This window comes from Podarcis vaucheri, assembly GCF_965113315.1.
Source record: "Podarcis vaucheri genome assembly, chromosome: 12".
Classification (NCBI taxonomy): domain Eukaryota; kingdom Metazoa; phylum Chordata; class Lepidosauria; order Squamata; family Lacertidae; genus Podarcis; species Podarcis vaucheri.
This window is the reverse complement of record NC_138750.1, coordinates 38,041,651-38,064,354: the sequence shown is the minus strand read 5'-3', so window position 1 is coordinate 38,064,354 and position 22,704 is coordinate 38,041,651. Positions and strand designations below refer to the sequence as shown.

The 22,704-nt window shown below is 40.1% G+C and overlaps 1 protein-coding gene across 1 annotated transcript; it reads left to right on the top strand.

Annotated features, from left to right (window-relative positions):
* Positions 1 to 1,033: 1,033 nt before the first annotated feature.
* PTTG1IP2 (PTTG1IP family member 2) lies at positions 1,034 to 21,302 on the top strand. The gene is made up of 7 exons (XM_082194217.1): positions 1,034 to 1,379; positions 3,004 to 3,056; positions 6,423 to 6,531; positions 8,710 to 8,815; positions 9,714 to 9,782; positions 11,912 to 11,958; positions 20,295 to 21,302. Exons 1-7 carry the CDS (start codon positions 1,229 to 1,231, stop codon positions 20,342 to 20,344), a joined length of 585 nt encoding a protein of 194 aa, XP_082050343.1. The 5' UTR covers positions 1,034 to 1,228; the 3' UTR covers positions 20,345 to 21,302.
* The last annotated feature ends 1,402 nt before the right edge of the window (positions 21,303 to 22,704 follow it).

Genomic DNA, 22,704 nt, shown 5'->3' with positions numbered 1-22,704 from the left:
TGGTGTCCAAATAATATACAGTAAGCCCGCAAGTTACTTGGGAGTTACATTCAGGGAATGTGCCTAAAGCCAAAACTGTGTATAGACGAAACACATTGGGTGCTATGGTGGGTGGGATTGCCAAAGCCTTTCCCCCCTGGATATCTACCTCCTTTCCACCCTTTTATTATTTATGCCGAGCGCTGAATGCGCACAAGTTACCAGTAAGTGCACGTTAAGTTGCAACTTGGAAGTAAGTCATAGTGTTCAGTGGACTTCAAGTATGCAAGGGATTTCAGCCTTCAAAAAAAACTAGTAACACTCATCCTTCAATTTTATGAAATGCATGTGGCATTTCTTGTCAATGCTTCAAAGCAGACGAGGGCTCACTGGAAAGGAAAGTGGGGGTCCCATTGCACGTTTGTACTGTACTATACTGTAGCTTGAGAAGCGATGGAGAATGGATGGGATTCTTTGCTTTGTACTGTAAACTATAGTCCATCCCCGCAATGAGGCAGCGTGTGGTGTTAATGGTTAGAGCGTTGGATTATGGCCCGAGAGACCAGGGTTCAAACCCCGACTCAGACATGATGGCTCACTAGGTGAGCGTGGGCCAGCCACTGCCTTTCAGCCTAATGTACCTCACAGGGTTGCTGCGAGGATAAAATTGGGAGACACACACGTGCACCCCCTTGAGCTCCTTAGAGGAAAAGATGGCATATAGATATAATAAACGAAATGCGTCACAGCATTCCGCACACGCGCTCCATCGGGCAACCAAAAAACAACATGGCAGCTGAAGGATTCCGGCCCTGCAAAAGCACTTGAGAAGAGCGCCGGGAAGGGGCGTGGCCTAGGTCGTACTGAGGACCAGATGGACAGGCCTTCTCAACCAACCACATTCGCTCGAGCCAGGGCTGGAGAAACTATTCGACAGGTGCCCTCGGTTATCCATGACCTGTTTGGGAAAGCGGCCGCATGAGGAGGCGGGCATAAAGGGGCGGGCCTCGGCTTCCGAGGGAGGAGCGCAAAAGCACGGAAGCGGGCGGGACTCCCAGCTTCACCCTCTCTATAGGTGCCCCAGAGGGAAGTGGGCGGAGCGAGGAAATCGTGCTCGAGACTGTGCCGTTGCTCGCCCTGAGGCGGCCGGTGGGAGTGCGCTTGCGCAAGAGAAGGACCGATCTGTTCCTTAAATCACCTGAGGAGGGGAGTGGACCGGGCCGCGCAGGCCCGCCGTGAGGGGAGGAAGATGATGGAGCGGGAGACGGCCGCGCTGTCTTGGCAACCGCGGCGGCGGCCGCGGCTTTGGGCCTTCTGCCTGCCGTGCTGCTTCTTGCTGTGGTGCCGCCCAGTGACAGGGATGGAGTCCACCGCGTCGCCTTCGCCATCTCCCGCTACGCGTAAGCGAGGAGGCCCTTCTGGGCTGCGCGGGACGGGTCGTGGCGGGTGAGGGGGGGGGGCTCTGCTCTTGCTTCCTCCCTGGTCCTGGTCTTGGTTGGAGGCAGGGGCCGGAGCGGCCTCTCCTTGGGCCCTTGGAGGGCCGGGCCGTTTCCCCTCTTGTTTACCCCCTCCCCCCATGTCGGGCACCTTCAGGTACAAGTCGCGCGTCCCTCTAGCCCTCTCGAGGAAGCCCGATGGCAACTTCCCTTTCTCTGGCTCAAAGAAGGAACTGTTAAAATGGGCAGGTGTACTATAGTGCCAGTTTCCGGAGACTGAAAGTTCCCCTTCTCGGTCTTGTTTGCACTCATCCCAGCCTAGATAGCCGTTTTGTACGTACCTGCCCTGTTAACTGCTGCCCCCTGGCCTCGATTCACCCCCCAACTGCCTCCTTTATCATGATGACATCTCCTCCGACATAACTGACCGCAGGACTTGGAAGCCCATTCCCCTTTTTTCCGTGACAAATAAGGGATAATGGCTAATAGTTTAAATAACCCAGAATTGGATTGTTGTGGGTGTATTTCCCCTTAATTTTGTCTCCTGTTTCCTCCCTTCCTATCTCCCACCCCGTGCCAGTGTTCTGTTTCCATGCAAGGAGGCTTATCTTCGTTGTATGAGAGACTGGTACAGCTCAAACTGTGGCTGAAGCTAGCTGATTACTTACAGACCACAAGTGAAAAACGAAAGCTGTAAATCAGAAAGATTATCCTGGGGGCACCAAATAAGTCCTTCATGAGTACCATCCAGTGCTTTTTGTCTTTAAAAATGTTTAGGGGTACTCTCATTTTCCTACTCATATTGAAATAGGTAAAGGTAAAGGGACCCCTGACCATTAGGTCCAGTTGCGGATGACTCTGGGGTTGTGGCAATCATCTCCCTTTATTGGCCAAGGGAGCCGGCGTACAGCTTCCAGGTCATGTGGCCAGCATGACTAAGCTGCTTCTGGTGAACCAGAGCAGCACTCGAAAACGCTGTTTACCTTCCCGCTGGTACCTATTTATTTACTTGCACTTTGACGTGCTTTCGAACTGCTAGGTTGGCAGGAGCAGGGACAGAGCAACGGGAGCTCACCCCATCGCGGGGATTTAAACCACTGACCTTCTGATCGGCAAGTCCTAGACTCTGTGGTTTAACCCACAGCGCCACCCACGTCCCTCATATTGAAATACTGCCGCTCAATGTGGCCAAACTTAGGTTTACATAATATTTAGGGGTGTGCGTCCCCCCAGAAAAAAGGCACTGGTACCATCACACCCATGGGAGCTGAGTTGGCAGCCCCTGAAATATGCCAACCCTAGTTCTTGTCTAGATGAATGTAAGGCCAGACCTAAGATTCAGTATCCTGTTTCAAAATAGGGTGAAGTGTTTTGGGTGTGTTTTTGTGGTGCTGAATGTCTTGTTGACATCTCTAAGCAGAGATTAGACTAGTACACAAATGGGTGGAAGTTGTTTTGGAGGATTTACAGTTCTTTAATGCATTCTAAAGTGTTTTAGCATAGTTCAGATTCAAATTTCATAGCTGTCAGAAAAATAATAGATTCAATTAAGTTCTTCATTTTTCATGCAAACTTTATTTCTTTCCAGCATGTGCTGCTTTTACTCAAAAGACATGTGAAGAATGTGTAAAAAATACCAAAGTAAGTTTAGTCACTTTTATATCCGGGGGGATTTTCTAGTGATAACATAAGTGGATATTTCATGCACAGGCAGAAGAAAATGTTTTGCAAGTATTTGTTGCTGCACTTCAGTAGAAAATGGAAGTCCTTATTCTCTAATGGAAATTTACTGGACAAACTCTCACACAACTGACTCATTCACCATGGAAACTGGAACCGGTTGCTATTTTTTTCAGGGAGCCTTGGAAAACTGTTCTTTATTTTTTGTGCTTTTGCAAGAAACTATATGCTCAAAGTGATGTGCTCTAATACCAAGTTGCTTTACACAGTAGACTTGAAGGGGAGAGCACTCAAGTTGCATTCAAGTTCTTCTTTTGGGCTTCTTGCGGATATCTGAGAACAGAGCTGCATTGATAGGCATTTGATCTGATCCACCAGTCTCTTGTGTACTTAAGGCATGACTTGACTTTTTTAGGATAAAACAGCTCCCCTTGATTTGATAATTACAACTCATAATTCTGTGCAGAGTTCAAATGTTTAAAAATCTGCTTTAAATTAGTATAGAATAGAGTTCTTAAAATTGTAAACATCTGGTTTGAAAACAACATAAGCATATATTGCAGCAACTTCTCAAAGTGCATCAGTTTTAAAATATATATAACAATGTTAACAACACAAAAGGATATCAAAACTTTCTCTAATACTGAGCAGTTTGCCAAAGTTTTTAACATAGTATGTACAAAATGGTCAGAACTGTTTGCCAAGGCTTTTAACAGATATTGTGAGCAGGGTTGTCAACAATGGTCTGTGTTTACTCAACTACCCCAACTCAACAAGTACTTCAAGCAGCACCAATGTAGATAGGAGCTGCTGTCTATTGGATTTCAGTCTCTCACCAGGAAACCAGTCTCCCTGAAATCTAGCTGTGAGAGGTTGTATTTGCTGCTGGGCTAGAGAAAGTAAGTAGGGATTCTGTCAGTATAATGACCATTCCGCTGACCAACAATTTCCTTCCCTGAGCGGGTAGATTTGATGTTGGGGCTAGTGTTTGAAAACCCCCCAACTTTGGTTCTGGGGGATTTAAACATGCATGCTGAAACCATCTTAACAAGTCCAGCTGTCATGACTATTATGGAACTATCTCAGTATACATCATAGACCCAATGTATAGAGTAGCTCATACCTGCAATCTGGTTCTCACAAATGGAAGACTTGTAGATGTGTCCGGAGAAAGCACAAATCAGCCTTTTGTCATCAACCAACAATTTCCTTGTAGGATTTAGGCTATTGATAGTGTTGCCACCCTGCAAGGATGGATGACCCCTTAGAATGTTCTGTAGCAAGACACTAATGGAATCTAAGGGATTCCTGAATGCTCTAGGGAAGTTTCCAGTAGGCATGGCTGATCACATCTGAGGCCCTGATCTCACTGTGGAATGGTGAGATGGGAAGGGTCATAGATTGAGTCAGTCCTGAGCACTCTCCTATGCTTGACATCTTGGTTTTCAGATGAGCTCTGATCAGTGAAATAGGCTGCATGACTGTTGAAGCATAAGTGGAACAAATAGTGTACCAAGTACAACTGACCACCACTGTTAAGAGTGCATGTTTGCACCTACTGAGTGGTAGTGGTGGCAGTGAAGAAGGCTTACCGTTGCATCCTCATGTGGCTATTCAGCAGAGCTTTTCCAGGCAGTGATGGTGCTAAAGGGATCCTCCCATAAGGGAGAAGGCCTTGAACCTTTAGATGCTTGCTGTGACAGATCGGCCAGGTACTTTTAGAATAGCTTGTCCATTTGTGACCGATCGTTGGGATTTATGTTTCCCCTTCTGGTTATACTTGTGGGCTCCAATATCTTCCTTCTTTGTTGAAATATATAAACCAGGTCTACTTTGTTTTGAACAAATTAAGGATTGATTGGTTTGGAGATAAAGGGAGACTAGTATGATTTGTTTGAAAAAATCAAGGAGGAAGTTGGGGAGAGTAGGAATCTAAGGATTAGTCATAACTGGCCAAACCATGGCTTGCTTTTGCATGCATACCATTACCAAGTCATGAAAACAGTTTTTATAAGATGTCCATTTGTTTAAATAGTACATAATTCTTTTAAATAGTACATAATTCTTCTGTATTTAATAGCAATGAATGACTTTTGTGGTAACTGCAGATAATTTGTTAGCACTGGCCTTGTGACTGTGAGACTGTTTACATTTTAATATCCGTTTTTGAAAGTTTTCTTCACTTTCCCTAATTTGGTTATACTGTTTACATTTTAATACCCATTTTTGAACGTTTTCTTCACTTTCCCTAATTTGGTTATGTACTCTTCAGAAGTAAAGACTGATTTAGTTGTATTGGTGTGGTACAATGGCCCCATATTATTATTTTTTTAAGCTGTGGCTCAGATAGATAATATCCCTTTGTACTCAGTAGTTGTTTTGTCCAAAAGAATAGCCTAATTGTGTTAAACCAACATCTAACCCAGTATCTACTGTCCAACTGCTCTTGGACAGTTGGACAGTAACAATTTAGAGCAAGCATCTTTGGAAACCTTTTGCTGCGCCTTTCACAGCTATAGGTTCAGCAACAGGGCAGAAAAAAGGAGCAGAGCCAGGAAGCAGTGGAAGAATAAAAGTGTAGGAGAAAGTGTTGGAAAGATAGAATGAAGTGGAGGCAAGGAATAAGATTGGGCAATAACTGCTGAACATCTTACCTCTTCTGTAAATTCCTACTAGCACATTTACACCAACATTTCATTTAAAATCTTACTGTACAGTTCTTACAATGTGAACAAAGTAACTTCTGAGCTATTGTGAAGTTACTAAAGCAACATAAATAAATATATTGTAAACACTGACAAAGTTTAGAGTAGTTATGGTAACAGAATGATGAATGACATTCACAATGCTGCAGTGTTAGTCTCGTCCTTGAGGAAACATAAGCCTGGCCTTCATTTACCTGGATCATATGTGATGCTAAGTCAAACCATTGCTTAATATATGTGAATTTGAGGGTTCCCAGAGAGAAGATGGCAGCTGCTTCTGCACATCTCTCCTACTGCAACCCAATTCATGGTCTGGCTTATTGCGTCATTTGAACCCAGGAAACATTGCCATTGGGAGAGGGCACCAGGAGCAGAGGAAGAAAAGTGTTGTAGTTTCTACTAACTGTAAAACTGTCATTGGCTCCTTTTAATACCTCAAAAATTGACATAGAGGGTGTGCTTCAATCACGACCTGCTCCCCACAGAAAATGTCAAGTTACAGCTCCGTTTTAGTTTAATTTCAGACTATGTTAACTTCTCAAGAAGTGTAAGATTGAGTGGTTGACTTGCATACTTCCTGATAAGACTACTTCTGTTTATTTTTCACTTTTGTTCTGCTTAGTGTCTTTGGTGCCATGTCAATTCCACTTGTATGGACTATCCTGTGAGGAAACTCATTCCACCATCTTCGCTGTGTAAACTTACAGACGCTTATTGGGCAATTTGCTGGGGTAGGTAATGATTGTGATTGTCTTTAATTTATTGTTACTTGTAATGGAAGCCATGAAATTATGATCATAATTCTTCATGCAAAAGTACTTAACTGGAGTTCTCCTAGTCAGTATTTCATATATGCACCATTACCTTACATGGACTATTTATAAGCTTAAAAGTAGTCTTGCACACAGCACTAATCACCATTGGATTTCCTGAAGCTTCCATTTTATTGAGACTGTTTTTCTGGGAAGTTTGTTTCTGAATTGTTTACTGCTGATCTCTGATATTGAACAGAAAAAACACAGTTCTGCTAAGTGGTAGGCTTAAGAATAAAGTCAAGTTCTCTGGATAATGTTGTCCTCTTCTGAAGTTGTCTTCTCTGATTTGCGTTCAGTTAATCAACTCACTTAGCTTGCACAATTGTTGCATTCAGTTATAATACCACATCATGGTATAATGTTATGATAATGATCTTAGTTTCCCCTCAGATGGTCACAAGAAAGTGATAGATGGTTGCTACGTTAATTTTAGATCAGGGTGGATAAAAATCAATGTTTTTTTAAAAAAAGAAATTAAAAATTGATTTTTTAAAATTTAAATCGGATTTTATTAAATTTAAATCAGATTTTTAAAATAAAATGCTTTTGGAGGAAAAATCTTTCTAGAGATAGTTTTCTATTGTAGTCCAAAGGCTATTCATCAGGAAATAAGGATTTCTTTTAAGTTTTTCATGTGTCCTAAGACTCAGTCTTAAGTTTTTTTTAAAAAACAACAACCATTTAACCACATCAGTTAACAAACATGGATACATATGCTATAATGTTATTGTTTTAGTTAAATACTCATTTCCTTAATAACAATTAAACAATTTATTTTTCTCCTTCCAATAAAGTACAGCAGAAAAGTTGTCCAAATATAAACAGTTAACTTATTAAACCTCACAATAATTTCAGAATTATCTGTCTGTGTATTTCTAATAGTAATTTTTGATATAACTGTAAAAACTACTCTGAAAATTTATTATTCCAAAAATGAAACCTTCATCTGGTTGTAAATATTAAGATTATACCAGCAAGAATGAGTCTTTCTGTAAAAAAGAAAAGAAAAGATTTAAATCAAGTCTTACTGACTAGTGATTTAAATCATGATTTAAATAGATTTGATTTAAATCAAATCTGCTCTGTTTTAGATTAAGTGTAGTTTAATGAACTGCTGTTTAGCATATCATCTAAATTCTAAACAAGCCACTCCATAATCATGGTTGGAAGTTAACTTCTTTTCAAGCAAACCATAGTTAAGATTAACAACAGTTTGTTTGGTTCTGACAAAACAGCAAACCACAGTTAATCAAAATGGAAATGAAAGCTGATTTCATGGGCTGGGCCGGGAGCAGTATGGGAGCCCAAAGCTTGGTGTAGCCTATTCCCATTGTTCTAAACTATGGATTAGCCTTGCATTCAATGTCTCTTTGTTTTAAATTGTTTATATGAGGGAAGAGTTCTTACAATACTTCAGATCCAATTGTGTATAGAGGGTTATCAAAAATAGATTTCACAGTTCACAAAGCTCTGTCGTAGTACATGAGTTCTCTTTATATGTTACATGTGTAGAAGGAATGCAGATGGCTTTTTTTGCCTAACCCCATGTGGAGTTTAAGTTGAAAATATCTGATTTTGCTACCCATGTAATTCTAATTCTCTCATTTTGAAATGTGACATTTTCTTTAGTGGTTGTTTTCTATTTTCTTCCAGGATATCTGCCTAATATTGTAGAAGACATACTTGAGAATTGATAAAATTGAAATTTGGATTCCATAGCATTCCACTTGCCCTTTTCAATAAACAGACCATGTGCTAATGTTCTGACTATCTTAATATGCTTAGTTTTAAGTTTAATTACCAGTTTTAAGATCTTTGATATAAGAACTAACCTATTAAAATGTGCAGGGCAATACCTTGGACCCAGTTAGATGGAATCTCTAAACTAGAAGAACACATTTCACAATGACAGGCCCATCTACTTCATCACATAAGTGAATTCCAGTCATTCCACTAAGATATAATATGTAAGTTGCTGCAAGGTGGTCTTCTAATGGGCCCTAGTCGCTTCCCTGCATGGAGCTCTTCTCTGTTACTGTATTTCCTTCCTTTGCTAACCTTTGCATGTACTAAAATTCTGCTTTTAATTTTCAGTCAACTTTGAGGCTATGATCATCAGCATTGCAGTTGTAGCAGGCTTCCTTCTCCTCCTTATAGGATGTTGCTGTTGTTACTGCTGTCGCAGACGTCGTTCTAGAGGGTAAATGGTTTTTCTTAGTAACTTTGCTTGATTTTTCTCCCCCTGACTTCATCACCATTTATCTATAATAAAGTTGTCCTTGAAATTAAGGGTTAAAGAAATGTGATTTTAAGCACCTGATTGAAAAACATACATAGTATGGTCGTCTTTGTTTACAAAAATTACAGGGATCCCCAGTACAGAATGGGTCTGCTCTACATTGAGTGTAAACTTCGTGTCAGAACTGGGGTTTTTTAAATTTAATGTACAGTTTCCTGAAGAAGGTATTATACACTTGAAACACATTGGATATCTGAAACATAAATTCCATTAAAGGCACTTTCATGACATGTTGGGGCTCATTCTTTAATGTCCATTACACATTGTGTCCACTGGGTGTCAGTGTTTTTTCCTCAATATGCTCATATGAAGTAGCAGATGAAAGATCTGTCTTTTAACCTAAATCAGTTTGATATGTCTTGTTATGATGCTGGTGAGTTAAAAGCTAGAAAGTTAAAAGCTAGAAAGAATCATGTTTTGGCCTCTGATTCCTATTTCACACTTCCTCAGGTGAATTCAAGAAGGGAATCAATAATCTACCGCTAGTCAGAGAAATGGTTCCCAGTCAACTAATCCCATACTGTGATATCCAAGATCATCATTTTTATCTTGAATTACCAACACTCTTATTTATTCTACAAAATATATGACATATAAGGTGCAGTCAATGAATCATGACTTTCAAGTGTGTGTTAATGTCAGCTTCAAATTCTTCAGTATAAGATACCACTTGAGATTAATTTGTAGAGAAAATGCTGCAAATTTGTGAATGTATGGGTAAATTAACAAACATAAATTCCTCATAAACTATATATCAGAAATTATAGTTTTTTGATACAAAAAGCGCTTTATTTCTTAGGCGACCATCTGAAGAAGAAGAAAGATTTATCAGAGATCGGGAAGAAAAAAGAATGCAGTCACTTCAGCGGTATGTTTCAAAGCTTTTCTTTTTTAAAAAACACACCTAAATACATAAGTTTTGCTCATAGATGTCATTAAAAAAGAGTCCAGCTAGGGATATGTTTAGTATAGCCTTGCTATAAAGCTTTGTAAGCATTAATTGCAGTAGTTCACTCTTAGTATTTATTAGGCAATATGCTTGTAAGCTGGCTCCTAAGGGTTTCAATAAATGCAACTCATGATGCTAGCTAGAGGCTTTGAAACCCTAAAAATAATAATTTGATGCTTGAGGGCAGTCAGCTATCTTGTACAAGTAGATATACAGGTCTGCTTCCAGACAGTGGTGGAGGAAAGGCAGCATAATAGAATGAAGCAGTATTGGGTGAGTCATCAGATCTTCTGTTTACAGCTCCAGGATAGCAAGATGTTCTGCCCTGGTGCTGATCCATTTTGTTAGCTGTTCTCCTGAGGATCTTCAAAGCTAGAGTCTATTTGTGCTATATGTGAATAGTAATCATGGTAGTATTTTATATGAAATATAAAATGAATCACACTGTTTGCCTGATAGCACCCATAGTGATGTACATTTTTAAAAAACACTTTTTAACCCCTTGCCAAATTTCTAGAACACAGAATGCAGGCAGACAGGAACAGCAATAATTTCCAGTAAGGATGTCTGATTTCTTAGTTTTCTAAGTCAAAGAGAAATTAGACTATACATATATCTAGATTGTGCAGTTATCTTATTTTTCTGTGTATAAGATGCCACCATGTATAGGATGCCCCCTATTTTTGGGGACTCCAAATTAAGAAAACACCCCTCAGAACTACCTGTGCATAAGACGAGCCTACTTTAAACCTACTTTTTTGGTTAAAAAAACAACAACCCTAGTCTTATACACGGAAAATACGGCATTTGCATGTTTCTTCAGAAGTATTGATTATATATTCATTTAAGAAAACATATATCCCACTTTTTAGTGCTAAAGTACCACTCAGGGCAGCTTTCAACACCTGAAAATTGCAGTTACATAAAAGAATATAAAATGACCAGAAATAAACGTTCATCAGTTAAAATTAAAGCATTAAAATCATCTGCCACATACAACAGAAGCCTGCAGGAATAAAACCGTCTTCAACAACTGGTGAAAATTAGCACTGCGTAAATCAGACCACACTTCACAGCAGGGCTTACCATTATCTGAGTGCAACCACCGAGAACCACCCTTTCTCTGAAACATGCTTCCACTCTAGACAGGGCACAGAGAAGCTCAGATTCTTTGAAATGGAAATTAATATTTGCAGAATTCCTCTTGGGACAGCATGGGAAGTGGACTGCACAAGCCAGATACTTTGCTCAGGCTTGCTGATACTTGTTACTGTAGTGTTATACTGCAGTTTATTATTACATGTGAACCGGCATATAGTAAGTTGGTAGGACTGTGGTTCAATAGTAGAAGCTAGTCTTGCTTCTTATCTTTGTCCCAAATTTAGGGTGGGATGCAGTCTGCATATTAGTTGGATGAAACTAAGTCCTAACTCTTTTGCACTAAGTCAGTCCCAAGAACCCTGTAAGAATCATGCAAACGATACTGCAATGTTAGTCTTTTGTAGTTTGGTTCATGTCCCTCATGTCATGTTAAATTTATTGTTGGCTTTGGACTATTGAGCAGCAGGAGATCTCCCAGCATTCCATTTAACATCAGCTGCTAAGATGATCAGTCCTGGATATTTTGTAGACAACCTCTGGCTAGAAGAAAAGTTGTCTAAGCTAATATAGCATCTATCTGTCTACTGAAACCTCAAAAAATCTCCTTGTGTATTGCCACAATTTAGAAGTTAATTTTCTTAGCCATTAAAAAAACCTTTCATTTTACAAGCTGTTACGTATGTTAGAATAAGAATATGCTTATTCAGTATGCATACATCATTTATTGGAAACCCATACATTTGCCTATTACACTGTGATAGGCATTGCATCACAGTGCAACATAATATATTGATGCAGTCCTCTATCTAGAGTTTATTTTGGGGCAAGATCTGTGTTCCACTTATCTTTGTGTTCTAATGTGTAAGCAGGAGTTAATTATATTGCTTTGTCGTATTTTGCTTAAAATTACTTCAAGTATTTGTTTTTTATGTTCATAAACTTTTCAGAAAACATGAAAGAAAAGTCAAGCATGATGAGATACGGAAGAAATATGGTATGTATAATTCACATTTAACACCCCCCCCCCCCAATATTTAGCCCCAGTAACCTATTCTTAATCATGAACTATTTGGAAAATACATCTTCATACCTTCCCTGTCCCAAAAAAAGAGTTTGGATGCTGCTGTAACCTTTTTGTTATATGGTCTCCATATTATATGTGGTTTGTAGGGTAATTTATGATAAAAATATGATGTTAAAGCAGTTTCAGTGTCTTGCTGGTCTTTCTTCTTATAAGATGGCAAGCCGGTCTTGCAGATGCCAGACCATGGTTCTGCAGTGAATTTGGGATCTTAACTCTCCTGCAGTATATCTGCCCTTACCCTGAACATTTACCTAAGAGACTACATTTAATTCTTAGCTTGTCTATGGAGCACAATCCCAACACCAGATTGTGAGTTTAATATTGCAATTTTGTTGAATTTTGAATGGTGGAGGCAAGAGAGGGTGAATGAGGGAAGCAAAAGCCTTCTTTAGCCCCTAATGGTTTATAATGTCTTGGAAGTGAGGGAAGTGAGGGAAATACTTTTTAATTAATTTGTTAATTTTAACCCTGCCTCCAGTAGAGCCAAGGATGGCATGCACATAATCCATTCTAATAACAGAATAAAACATTAAAAACACTCCATTCAAAAATTACAGTGTTGTTGTTGTTTAGTCGTTTAGTCGTGTCCGACTCTTCGTGACTCCATGGACCAGAGCACGCCAGGCACTTCTGTCCTCCACTGCCTCCCGCAGTTTGATCAAACTCATGCTAGTAGCTTCAAGAACACCATCCAACCATCTCATTCTCTGTCGTCCCCTTCTCCTTGTGCCCTCCATCTTTCCCAACATCAGGGTCTTTTCCAGGGAGTCCTCTCTTCTCATGAGGTGGCCAAAGTATTGGAGCCTCAGCTTCACGATCTGTCCTTCCAGTGAGCACTCAGGGCTGATTTCCTTCAGAATGGAGAGGTTTGATCTTCTTGCAGTCCATGGGACTCTCAAGAGTCTCCTCCAGCACCATAATTCAAAAGCATCAATTCTTCGGCGATCAGCCTTCTTTATGGTCCAGCTCTCACTTCCATACATCACTACTGGGAAAACCATGGCTTTTACTATACGGACCTTTGTTGGCAAGGTGATGTCTCTGCTTTTTAAGATGTTGTCTAGGTTTGCCATCGCCTTTCTCCCAAGGAGCAGGCGTCTTTTAATTTCGTGACTGCTGTCACCATCTGCACTGATCATGGAGCCCAAGAAAGTAAAATCTCTCACTGCCTCCATTTCTTCCCCATCTATTTGCCAGGAGGTGATGGGCCCAGTGGCCATGATCTTCGTTTTTTTGATGTTGAGCTTCAGACCATATTTTGCGGTCTCCTCTTTCACTCTCATTAAAAGGTTCTTTAATTCCTCTTCACTTTCTGCCATCAAGGTTGTGTCATCTGCATATCTGAGGTTGTTGATATTTCTTCCGGCAATCTTAATTCCGGCTTGGGATTCATCCAGCCCAGCCTTTCGCATGATGAATTCTGCATATAAGTTAAATAAGCAGGGAGACAATATACAGCCTTGCCGTACTCCTTTCCCAATTTGGAACCAATCAGTTGTTCCATATCCAGTTCTAACTGTAGCTTCTTGTCCCACATAGAGATTTCGCAGGAGACAGATGAGGTGATCAGGCACTCCCATTTCTTTAAGAACTTGCCATAGTTTGCTGTGGTCAACACAGTCAAAGGCTTTTGCATAGTCAATGAAGCAGAAGTAGATGTCTTTCTGGAACTCTCTAGCTTTCTCCATAATCCAGCGCATGTTTGCAATTTGGTCTCTGGTTCCTCTGCCTCTTCTAAATCCAGCTTGCACTTCTGGGAGTTCTCGGTCCACATACTGCTTGAGCCTTCCTTGTAGAATTTTAAGCATAACCTTGCTAGCATGTGAAATGAGTGAAATTGTGCGGTAGTTGGAGCATTCTTTGGCACTGCCTTTCTTTGGGATTGGAATGTAGACTGATCTTCTCCAATCCTCTGGCCACTGCTGAGTTTTCCAAACTTGCTGGCATATTGAGTGTAGCACCTTAACAGCATCATCTTTTAAAATTTTAAACAGTTCAGCTGGAATACCATCACTTCCACTGGCCTTGTTATTTGCAGTGCTTTCTAAGGCCCATTTGACTTCACTCTCCAGGATGTCTGGCTCAAGGTCAGCAACCACACTACCTGGGGTGTACGAGACATCCATATCTTTCTGGTATAATTCCTCTGTGTATTCTTGCCACCTCTTCTTGATGTCTTCTGCTTCAGTTAGATCTTTACCACTTTTGTCCTTTATTATGGTAATCTTTGTACGAAATGTTCCTTTCATATTTCCGATTTTCTTGAACAGATCTCTGGTTCTTCCCGTTCTGTTGCTTTCCTCTATTTCTTTGCATTGCTCGTTTAAGAAGGCCTTCTTGTCTCTCCTTGCTGTTCTTTGGAAATCTGCATTCAATTTCCTGTATCTTTCACTATCTCCCTCGCATTTTGCTTGCCTTCTCTCCCCCGCTATTTGTAAGGCCTCGTTGGACAGCCACTTTGCTTTCTTGCATTTCTTTTTCATTGGGATGGTTTTAGTTGCTGCCTCCTGTATAATGTTGCGAGCCTCCATCCATAGTTCTTCAGGCACTCTGTCCAGCAAATCTAAATCCTTAAACCTGTTCCTCACTTCCACTGTGTATTCATAAGGGATTTGGTTTAGATTGTATCTTACCTGTCCAGTGGTTTTTCCTACTTTCTTCAGTTTAAGCTTGAATTTTGCTATAAGGAGCTGATGATCTGAGCCACAGTCAGCTCCAGGTCTTGTTTTTGCTGACTGTATAGAGCTTCTCCATCTTTGGCTGCAGAGAATATAATCAATCTGATTTCGATGTTGCCCATCTGGGGATGTCCATGTGTAGAGTCGTCTCTTGTGTTGTTGGAAAAGCGTGTTTGTGATGACCAGCTTGTTCTCTTGACAGAACTCTATTAGCCTTTGCCCTGCTTCGTTTTGATCTCCAAGGCCAAACTTGCCAGTTGTTCCTTTTATCTCTTGATTCCCTACTTTAGCATTCCAATCCCCTATAATGAGCAGAACATCCTTCTTTGGTGTCACTTCGATAAGGTTTTGTAAGTCTTCATAGAACTGGTCAATTTCAGTTTCTTCAGCACCAGTAGTTGGTGCATAAACTTGGATTACTGTGATGTTAAAAGGTCTGCCTTGGATTCGTATCGAGATCATTCTATCATTTTTGAGACTGCATCCCAGTACAGCTTTTGCCACTCTTTTGTTGACTATGAGGGCCACTCCATTTCTCTTACGGGTTTCTTGCCCACAGTAGTAGATATGGTAGTCATCCGAACTGAATTCGCCCATTCCCGTCCATTTTAGCTCACTGATGCCCAGGATGTCAATATTTATTCTTGCCATCTCATTTTTGACCACATCCAACTTACCCAGGTTCATGGTTCTTACATTCCAGGTTCCTATGCAATATTTTTCTTTACAGCATTGGACTTTCCTTTCGCTTCCATGCATATCCACAACTGAGCGTCCTTTCGGCTTTGGCCCAGCCGCTTCATCAGCTCTGGATCTACTTGTACTTGTCCTCCGCTCTTCCCCAGTAGCATGTTGGACACCTTCCGACCTGAGGGGCTCATCTTCCAGTGTCATAACTTTTATATGCCTGTTGTCTTTGTCCATGGAGTTTTCTTGGCAGGGATACTGGAGTGGCTTGCCGATTCCTACTCCAGGTGGATCACGTTTGGTCAAAACTCTCCACTATGACCTGTTCATCTTGGGTGCCCTGCTCGGCGTAGTTCATAGCTTCTCTGAGTTCTTCAAGCCCCTTCGCCCCGGCAAGGCAGTGATCCATGAAGGGGAAAAATTACAGTAAACAGTACCAATCAACTACAACACATTGGTACTCTGCTGTTGCCTGCAGTTATGACACAAAACTCAAGTTTATTTGTATCATATCACAAGAGTGAGGTATATTAAAACATATATTAAAACACTCAATAGTCAAACTCTCTTTGGCTATTAACCTACAGTAACATGTTTTGTAGTATATTGCTTCACCCTCTCTAAATCAAAAGTTATAGCTGCTTGAGTGCCTAGAGAGATCATGTAGATGGAAAGGTAGTGTGAAGTATAAGTCATCTGCAGGCTTTACTGCTGTAGAGTTTTCTTTTTAGTACTTTATTTTGCTCTTAATTCTAGTAGCTTATGGATATTTGAATTACATGTTGAACAAAAGTGCTTGGAACACAATCCAGCCCAAGTTTATAGACAGCTGCATCTATGATCTAGTCTTCTAATTATTGACAAGAAGAATTTATGCCATGGTGTAAAAGAGGAGACAGTGCCATATGTACAGTGTACTGGGATAAGTGAGGTGAGTCCTGTGCCCAGGATTAGAAATCGGAATTATTTACTGTGCATACAATTAAGAAAAGCAATCTATTAATCTACAAAAAATCCTGCATATTTCTTATTCTGCACAATTCTGCTACACCCTAGCTAATATCTATTAAAGTGTTACTTAGTCTCCCTGGCTTCTGAAAGTTCACTGGGCACTGCTCCTAAATCTGAAAATCTTTACTACTGTAAGGACTAGAAACATTGTATACCCATACTCCTTTGCTTACGCAGCATGATCCCAGAATACCCATCACTTGAATTATTAATGTAAGCAGCTCCTTTCTATATCTTTGGACAGTAAGCATTTAATTGGGATGCTTTCATCATTTTTTGAAAATTAAGCACTACTAATTGCCTAGTTAGTATCTCTAGTTGGTATCCCTTCTCCGCAACAGTGCACCTCCTGTTTAATATAGATCTGGTCCATACATCATTGCAAACTTCACTCAGCAAGGGCCTAATAAAGAATGTTGCAGAAAACTGTAAATGCACTAGATCTTCCTGTCTTCAGTGGTGTGCAGAGGAGTCTTCTCTTTTAAATAGGCAAGAATGAATGGAGAGTAGCAAATGCTTTGCTAACCCATCACTAAATTAAGATAACATCAGAAATGTCAGCCTTGTTTGGCTTTGAGGGAATGTCTTTTTACCCCTATTTCACCCATCAGCTTTTCTTGCTCCATTTAAATGGTAATTATAAATTTATAATGCATTGCAGGTGTTGCTCACTCTAGCCACCGTCCTTTGGGAGCACTGGAACCAATAGAGCTTTAATAAGTGGGACTACTCGGTTTGAGTAGTTTCTTTGTTACACGATATTGCCACTTTTTTATAATAAACCCTGGTATGAATACAGTTTGATTGCTTAAATTATAGGTTCATGGCTAAATGAGTTTGAGCAGCATTTAAATTATTTTTCACTGTGGTAACTTTCAAAGGAAATAGATGCAATTGTCGCATACGTGCTACAATTCTGTTTGTTATGCAAGTAAAACAATACAACATTTTATGCTATGCCTTTGTTTAGATTCTGAATACTCTTTCGTATAGTAGGGGAATCAACAGAAGGTAGATCGTGGTCCACTGGTTGACCAGTGGCCAGTTTCCGGTGGACTAGCCGAGTATGTGTTTCTTTATCTGTCTATTGTGAAAACTGTTCATTTATTCCTACTCTGCTTTTTGTGCTTTAGCCAGTTACTGATCTGTAAGAGGACCTGCTATAAATTTGCTCAAGCGGCTTGGCCAAAAGCTTTTTGAAGCCCACAGGCTTATTAATGTTTCAAAAAAAAAAAAACTAAAAGGTTACTGGCAAAGGATTTACCTTTGCATAATCCATGTTGAGTCTTCTTAAGCATTCCTGGATTTGCAGTGTGTTCCTGACACCTTCTACTTCCCCACTCTGACTAGCCACATGCTTCTCAGTCATCTGCTGCTTAGCCATATTGCCAAGGACCCAAGAAGTTCCCAAACTACATGTAGTCATGGTCAGAATGAGCCAATATAATTGGCTGGAAGTGAAACCATTTTACCTATTGTTGCTGGCTTAATGTCTGAAGGCAGAGAAAACTGAAGAAGGTCCTTTAGATACTTAGCTTCGGGCCATACTGATCTGTAGATTAGGGATGGGGAACTTATGGCCGTCCAGGTATTGTTGAACCCTAACTGCCATCTGCCCTATCCAGCATGCCCAGTTGTCAGGGAATTAATTCCTTTTAGTGGATATAGTCTCAAACAAGAACTACTTTCCAGTAGGTGAAGACCTTTCCTGACTCTTTGGAATAATTTAAGGGCAGAGTCACCTTCATACATGCTACCTTCCCTTTAGATCTGCTGTAGTTCACAACATTATTGAAAGAGAGAATCTGCCACATCAGGTGGGGCTAACCTGCGACTGGTGGGAGTTGTAGTGCAACACCATCTGAAGGGCCACAGGTTGGCCACCCAGGTGCTCCATGTGATAAGGCATGCTTATAAAGTGGATAGACACAGTTGGCACACATAGGTTGCATGATCTTCTTGCTGTTTGGTCGTTTGGGTTGTTTCTATCAGGAAGTTATTTTAAAGCTTTGTGTTTGAAGCCTGAACCATGTCCATGTTTGAATGTCGACAATTCTGTATGATATCTTTTACTGTGCATATCAGTAGATTAGATTATAATTGCTTGTTATGTGGTTTTGCTACTGTTGCCTACCTGTTTGTATGTGTCACTGTATGCATCTGATTGCTGGTCAACAAATAGTCATTGAAGGGCTGGGACTCCTTTTCTCTGTGAATAATGTTCTTTAAGTGTTGGCATATCAGCCTGCCTATATAGTTTCACATTGTCTTCTGCATCTGATTACCATGTAGCTATTCACTAAGCTCATATCTTTTGTCTGCTTTCTAATGTCTCTTGCCTCTCCACCCCTAATTCTGTTTTTAAAATATATTTTATTTATAATTTTTGGGTTTATACATTTCAATAATTTTACAGTCATTTTAACATTTCACAACTTGACTTCCTTCCCCTTCTTTCTACAGTTCCTTAAATTTATTTATTCATCTAATTAAAATATATACTCTTATGAAACTGCACGTTATTACAATAATTCTGCCATTGTTCTTATCTGTTTACAATTTGTAAATATTCAATATACTATTTCTATTATTTTATAAAAAGTTTGTTATCTTGATTTCTTACTTTTCTGGTAAGTTTCGCCATTTCTGCTTATTCCATAAGTTTTTGTATCCATTCTTCTTTTGCTGGGACTTCTTTACATTTTTGAGCAAGTAACATTCTTGCCTCCCCACCCCTACTTTTAGATTCTGTTACATGTCTTTGTACCAGAATGTCATACTTCATAACTCCAGTGTTAAGTACTCTCATAATGACACTTCCTGTGCTGTGCTTGTGCTATGAGTGTCTTTTGTTTATATATATCAGTGTGCTCTTAAAATAGATAATGTCATTGTGTGTGGACACTACATGCCAGTTTTAATTGCTTCCTTAATTGGTGAGTAATCAGGTTAGACTAGACATGATGAAACTCCTTTGTGTCTGTGGGAACTAAGCCTTGATTAAAGTTCTTGATGGATGGTGAAGTGTGATTTGAAGCCTTCCAAGTTTTAATTATCTATTTAGAATTTGCCTTCACTTTTTCTTTTAGCTCAGTAGCAAGTGTTTCTGGTTTCTTAGTCTGTGTGTTGAGCTGCTTTTCATCAGGTGTTGGAGTGTTGTCTACTTTTTCTAGGTGCTGCTCATCATATTTTTCCAGTAGCGCTATTATAAATGGAGATCATATAATCCTTAAAATTGGTCATGGCTTCATTCTGCAGAACTTCAGTACCTTTTTGTACTTGATGTTCATCCTGACACCCAAGTGACAACCTAGTTTGTTGTGATAACATGATATTATTCTATTTGCAATTTGGAAGCAGAGTTCACTTCATCAGCTCTGCTGTGAGAGGCCATCTCCATCAGGCCTTCTCTCACCTCAGCTGTCATCTGTGGGCAGGCATTTGATCAGGCTGCCTCAATGGGAGGGATAAGAAGCAGGGCTCATTTCATCAGCTTTGCTGGAAGTGCAGCTTCATCAGCTACCTCCTGCCTCTGAATTATGCCAGCTGGTCACTATAGGAGCAACTGTTTAGAAATTGGTGCCCGAGTTTTGATTTTCCTCTTCCATCTCTGTCCCTTTCCCCTTGTGGTTTGTGGGTAGACTTGTTTTGCTTGTATGTAAGTGACTCTGGGATCCTTTTTGGCTGAAAAGCTGGGTACAGGTGCTCTAAATAAATAAATTTTGACATGGCAAAACAGGTTCAATGTACTGGTGCAGTATATTGGGCTGTACCATCCTTGGCAACATAGCTGGTTTGCTATGTTTTAGCTACCTGGTTGAAAAATATTTTCTTAAATATGTTATTTTAATTGTCCTGCTTTTTCCTCAGGTCTCCTTCAGGATTCTGACCATCCATATAGCAGATATGAGAATGAATGAAAATGGATGCTACTGTGTCTTCTTAAAGATGGCAAAAATATGAAGTTAATTTTCTGGTTCCAGTTTAAATCACCAAATATGTGCATAAATGCTTAATAGAAAATGGTCTTTCCCCCCTTTGTAAGCAGCATTCTGTTTGTGTATGTAATTTTTTTCTAATATAGAACGCAATTGTGGTTCCTTTTCTCTCTTCCCCCATCCCCTGTTCCTTTTCTAGACCTCTTATTTAATGGAATGTGAGTTGAGTACAGAAATAACAATCATGTCATTTCCCCTAACACTCTAACCTTTATAAAACAAAGATATCATCGTCTTTTCCACATAATGCTAAATAAAGACCTCCTTTAAATCTGTGTCAAGTAAGTGTTGGCAAGTATTTGACACTACAGACATGTGTGGTATCAAGTGATGACAAATAATTACAGCCTATGCCGCTTCGAAGACTGTTAATAGAATATGAGGGGTGTATGTGAGAGTATGCTGGTGTGAAATGGCCACCTTGGGCACAGCAACCAGACCTGGATAGTTCTTGGTGTTTCTAAGTCAATCAGTACTTTCTTGCTCTGCCCCAGCTCCTTGAATGTGGGTACCTAATGGATGCAAACATATCCTTGCCTCTAGCTTTCTTTCTCTCTCTCTCTCTCTCTCTCTCTCTCACACACACACACACACACACACACAAACACAAACACAAACACACACACCAGTTGGACTTGCAGTGGCACATATCCTCTCCCAATATCTTTCTCCATTTGGGCCTTCACTGCAGTTTGAGCAGACAGCTCCATTGCCACTTAGGGAGATAAGTGCCCTGCTTAGGTGTTGGGAGAGGGTTCTGATTTGTGATCATTATAGACCAACATTTGAATGACAATGGATATTCAACAATACCTGATAGCCTTGTTCCATTTTTCTACAACATGTAGAAAGCAAATAAATTTTTCTAATGTATAAAGAACATCTGTATGTAGTGCTTTTTTCTATATATCTTCACTTCTAATAATGAACTCAAGTGGTGAATGCTGACAGGTTTGTGGCCACTGAAAACAACAGGGGAGGTATTAACATGCTTGGGAGAACCAAAGAAATTGCAGAAGTAGAAGACATTGCCAAAAGGTGGCATCTACCACAAAGCAGCCCAACGAGACCTGTGCATTCTCAGTAGCCAAAGAATATTGGGCACATTTGCAAACCAGAGAAACTACCACGAGCATCACACATACAAGTATGCATTGTGACCTCTTCTATTGGCTACAATAGAATATTATTTTCAAGCATAGATTCATTGGGAAATGGCCACCTTGGGCACAGCAACCAGACCTGGATAGCTCTTGGTGTTTCTAAGTCAATCAGTACTTTCTTGCTCTGCCCCAGCTCCTTGAATGTGGGTACCTACATTTCCTGAGGGTGCATGGGAAGACCTCTAGATGCATGTGCATTCACAGGAGCCACATTGGCAGCCCCTGGGATAGGTTGTAAATCAAATATAGAAACAGAAACTAGGAAAGTGAGGAGGTGAAGAGTCAAATGCCCTGCTTGGAGAGCACAGTTATCTGGAACTCTGAATAGGCACTATCCTTGGAGTGATTATATATTGCTCATTTTGTTGTAGATCCCACAAACTTTGTGTTGTCCTGCTATTACACAATTAAAAATGTCTGTTGAAAGTCACATAGGTGAACTTTTGTGAAAATCTGAATCCTTGATACCCGTCCTGCATTCAGCTAGAATTATATACAAAGTGATTTGTTTTCTGTTTCCTTTTAAGCAGCTACTCTCTCTAGGACTATCAAATTGTGCGTGGATACTGTGGGATTTTTTTGTTCAAAATTTACTTTTGTAGATATCTGAAGCTAGATTTTTATGATTTCCCAGGGTGTTTGTTGCAGCAAAAATAATGAGTCTTCAGAATCTTAAAAACCTGCTATGGTCCATGAAAGCTTATACCATAATAAATTCATTTTTAAGGTGCCACAAGAGTTTGCTGTTTGCTCTAGATTTGAACACTACTTGGAGCAATTTATTAGATTGTGACATGCAAATAATTTTGATATAATAAACTATATAGCATATACATTAATATACTTCCATGTCACTGTGCAGCAGCCTGTTTAAGCAAAGCAAGACCTCATTGCTCTGGTTTGTCAATGGCTTTTGAATTCAGATATGCTTGACAACCCACAACATAGGCTGGTTTGCAAACCAGCCTCGAACCATTGATTTGGGCCCTTGTGACTCATGCTATGTGAGATCACATAGGTTTGGAATTGAAAACAAATGGATTTGGCTTGTCATCTGAATGCAGACATAAAGGCTGAGTAATGAGTTCTCATTGGAAATCCCTTGTGAAAGTAGGTTGA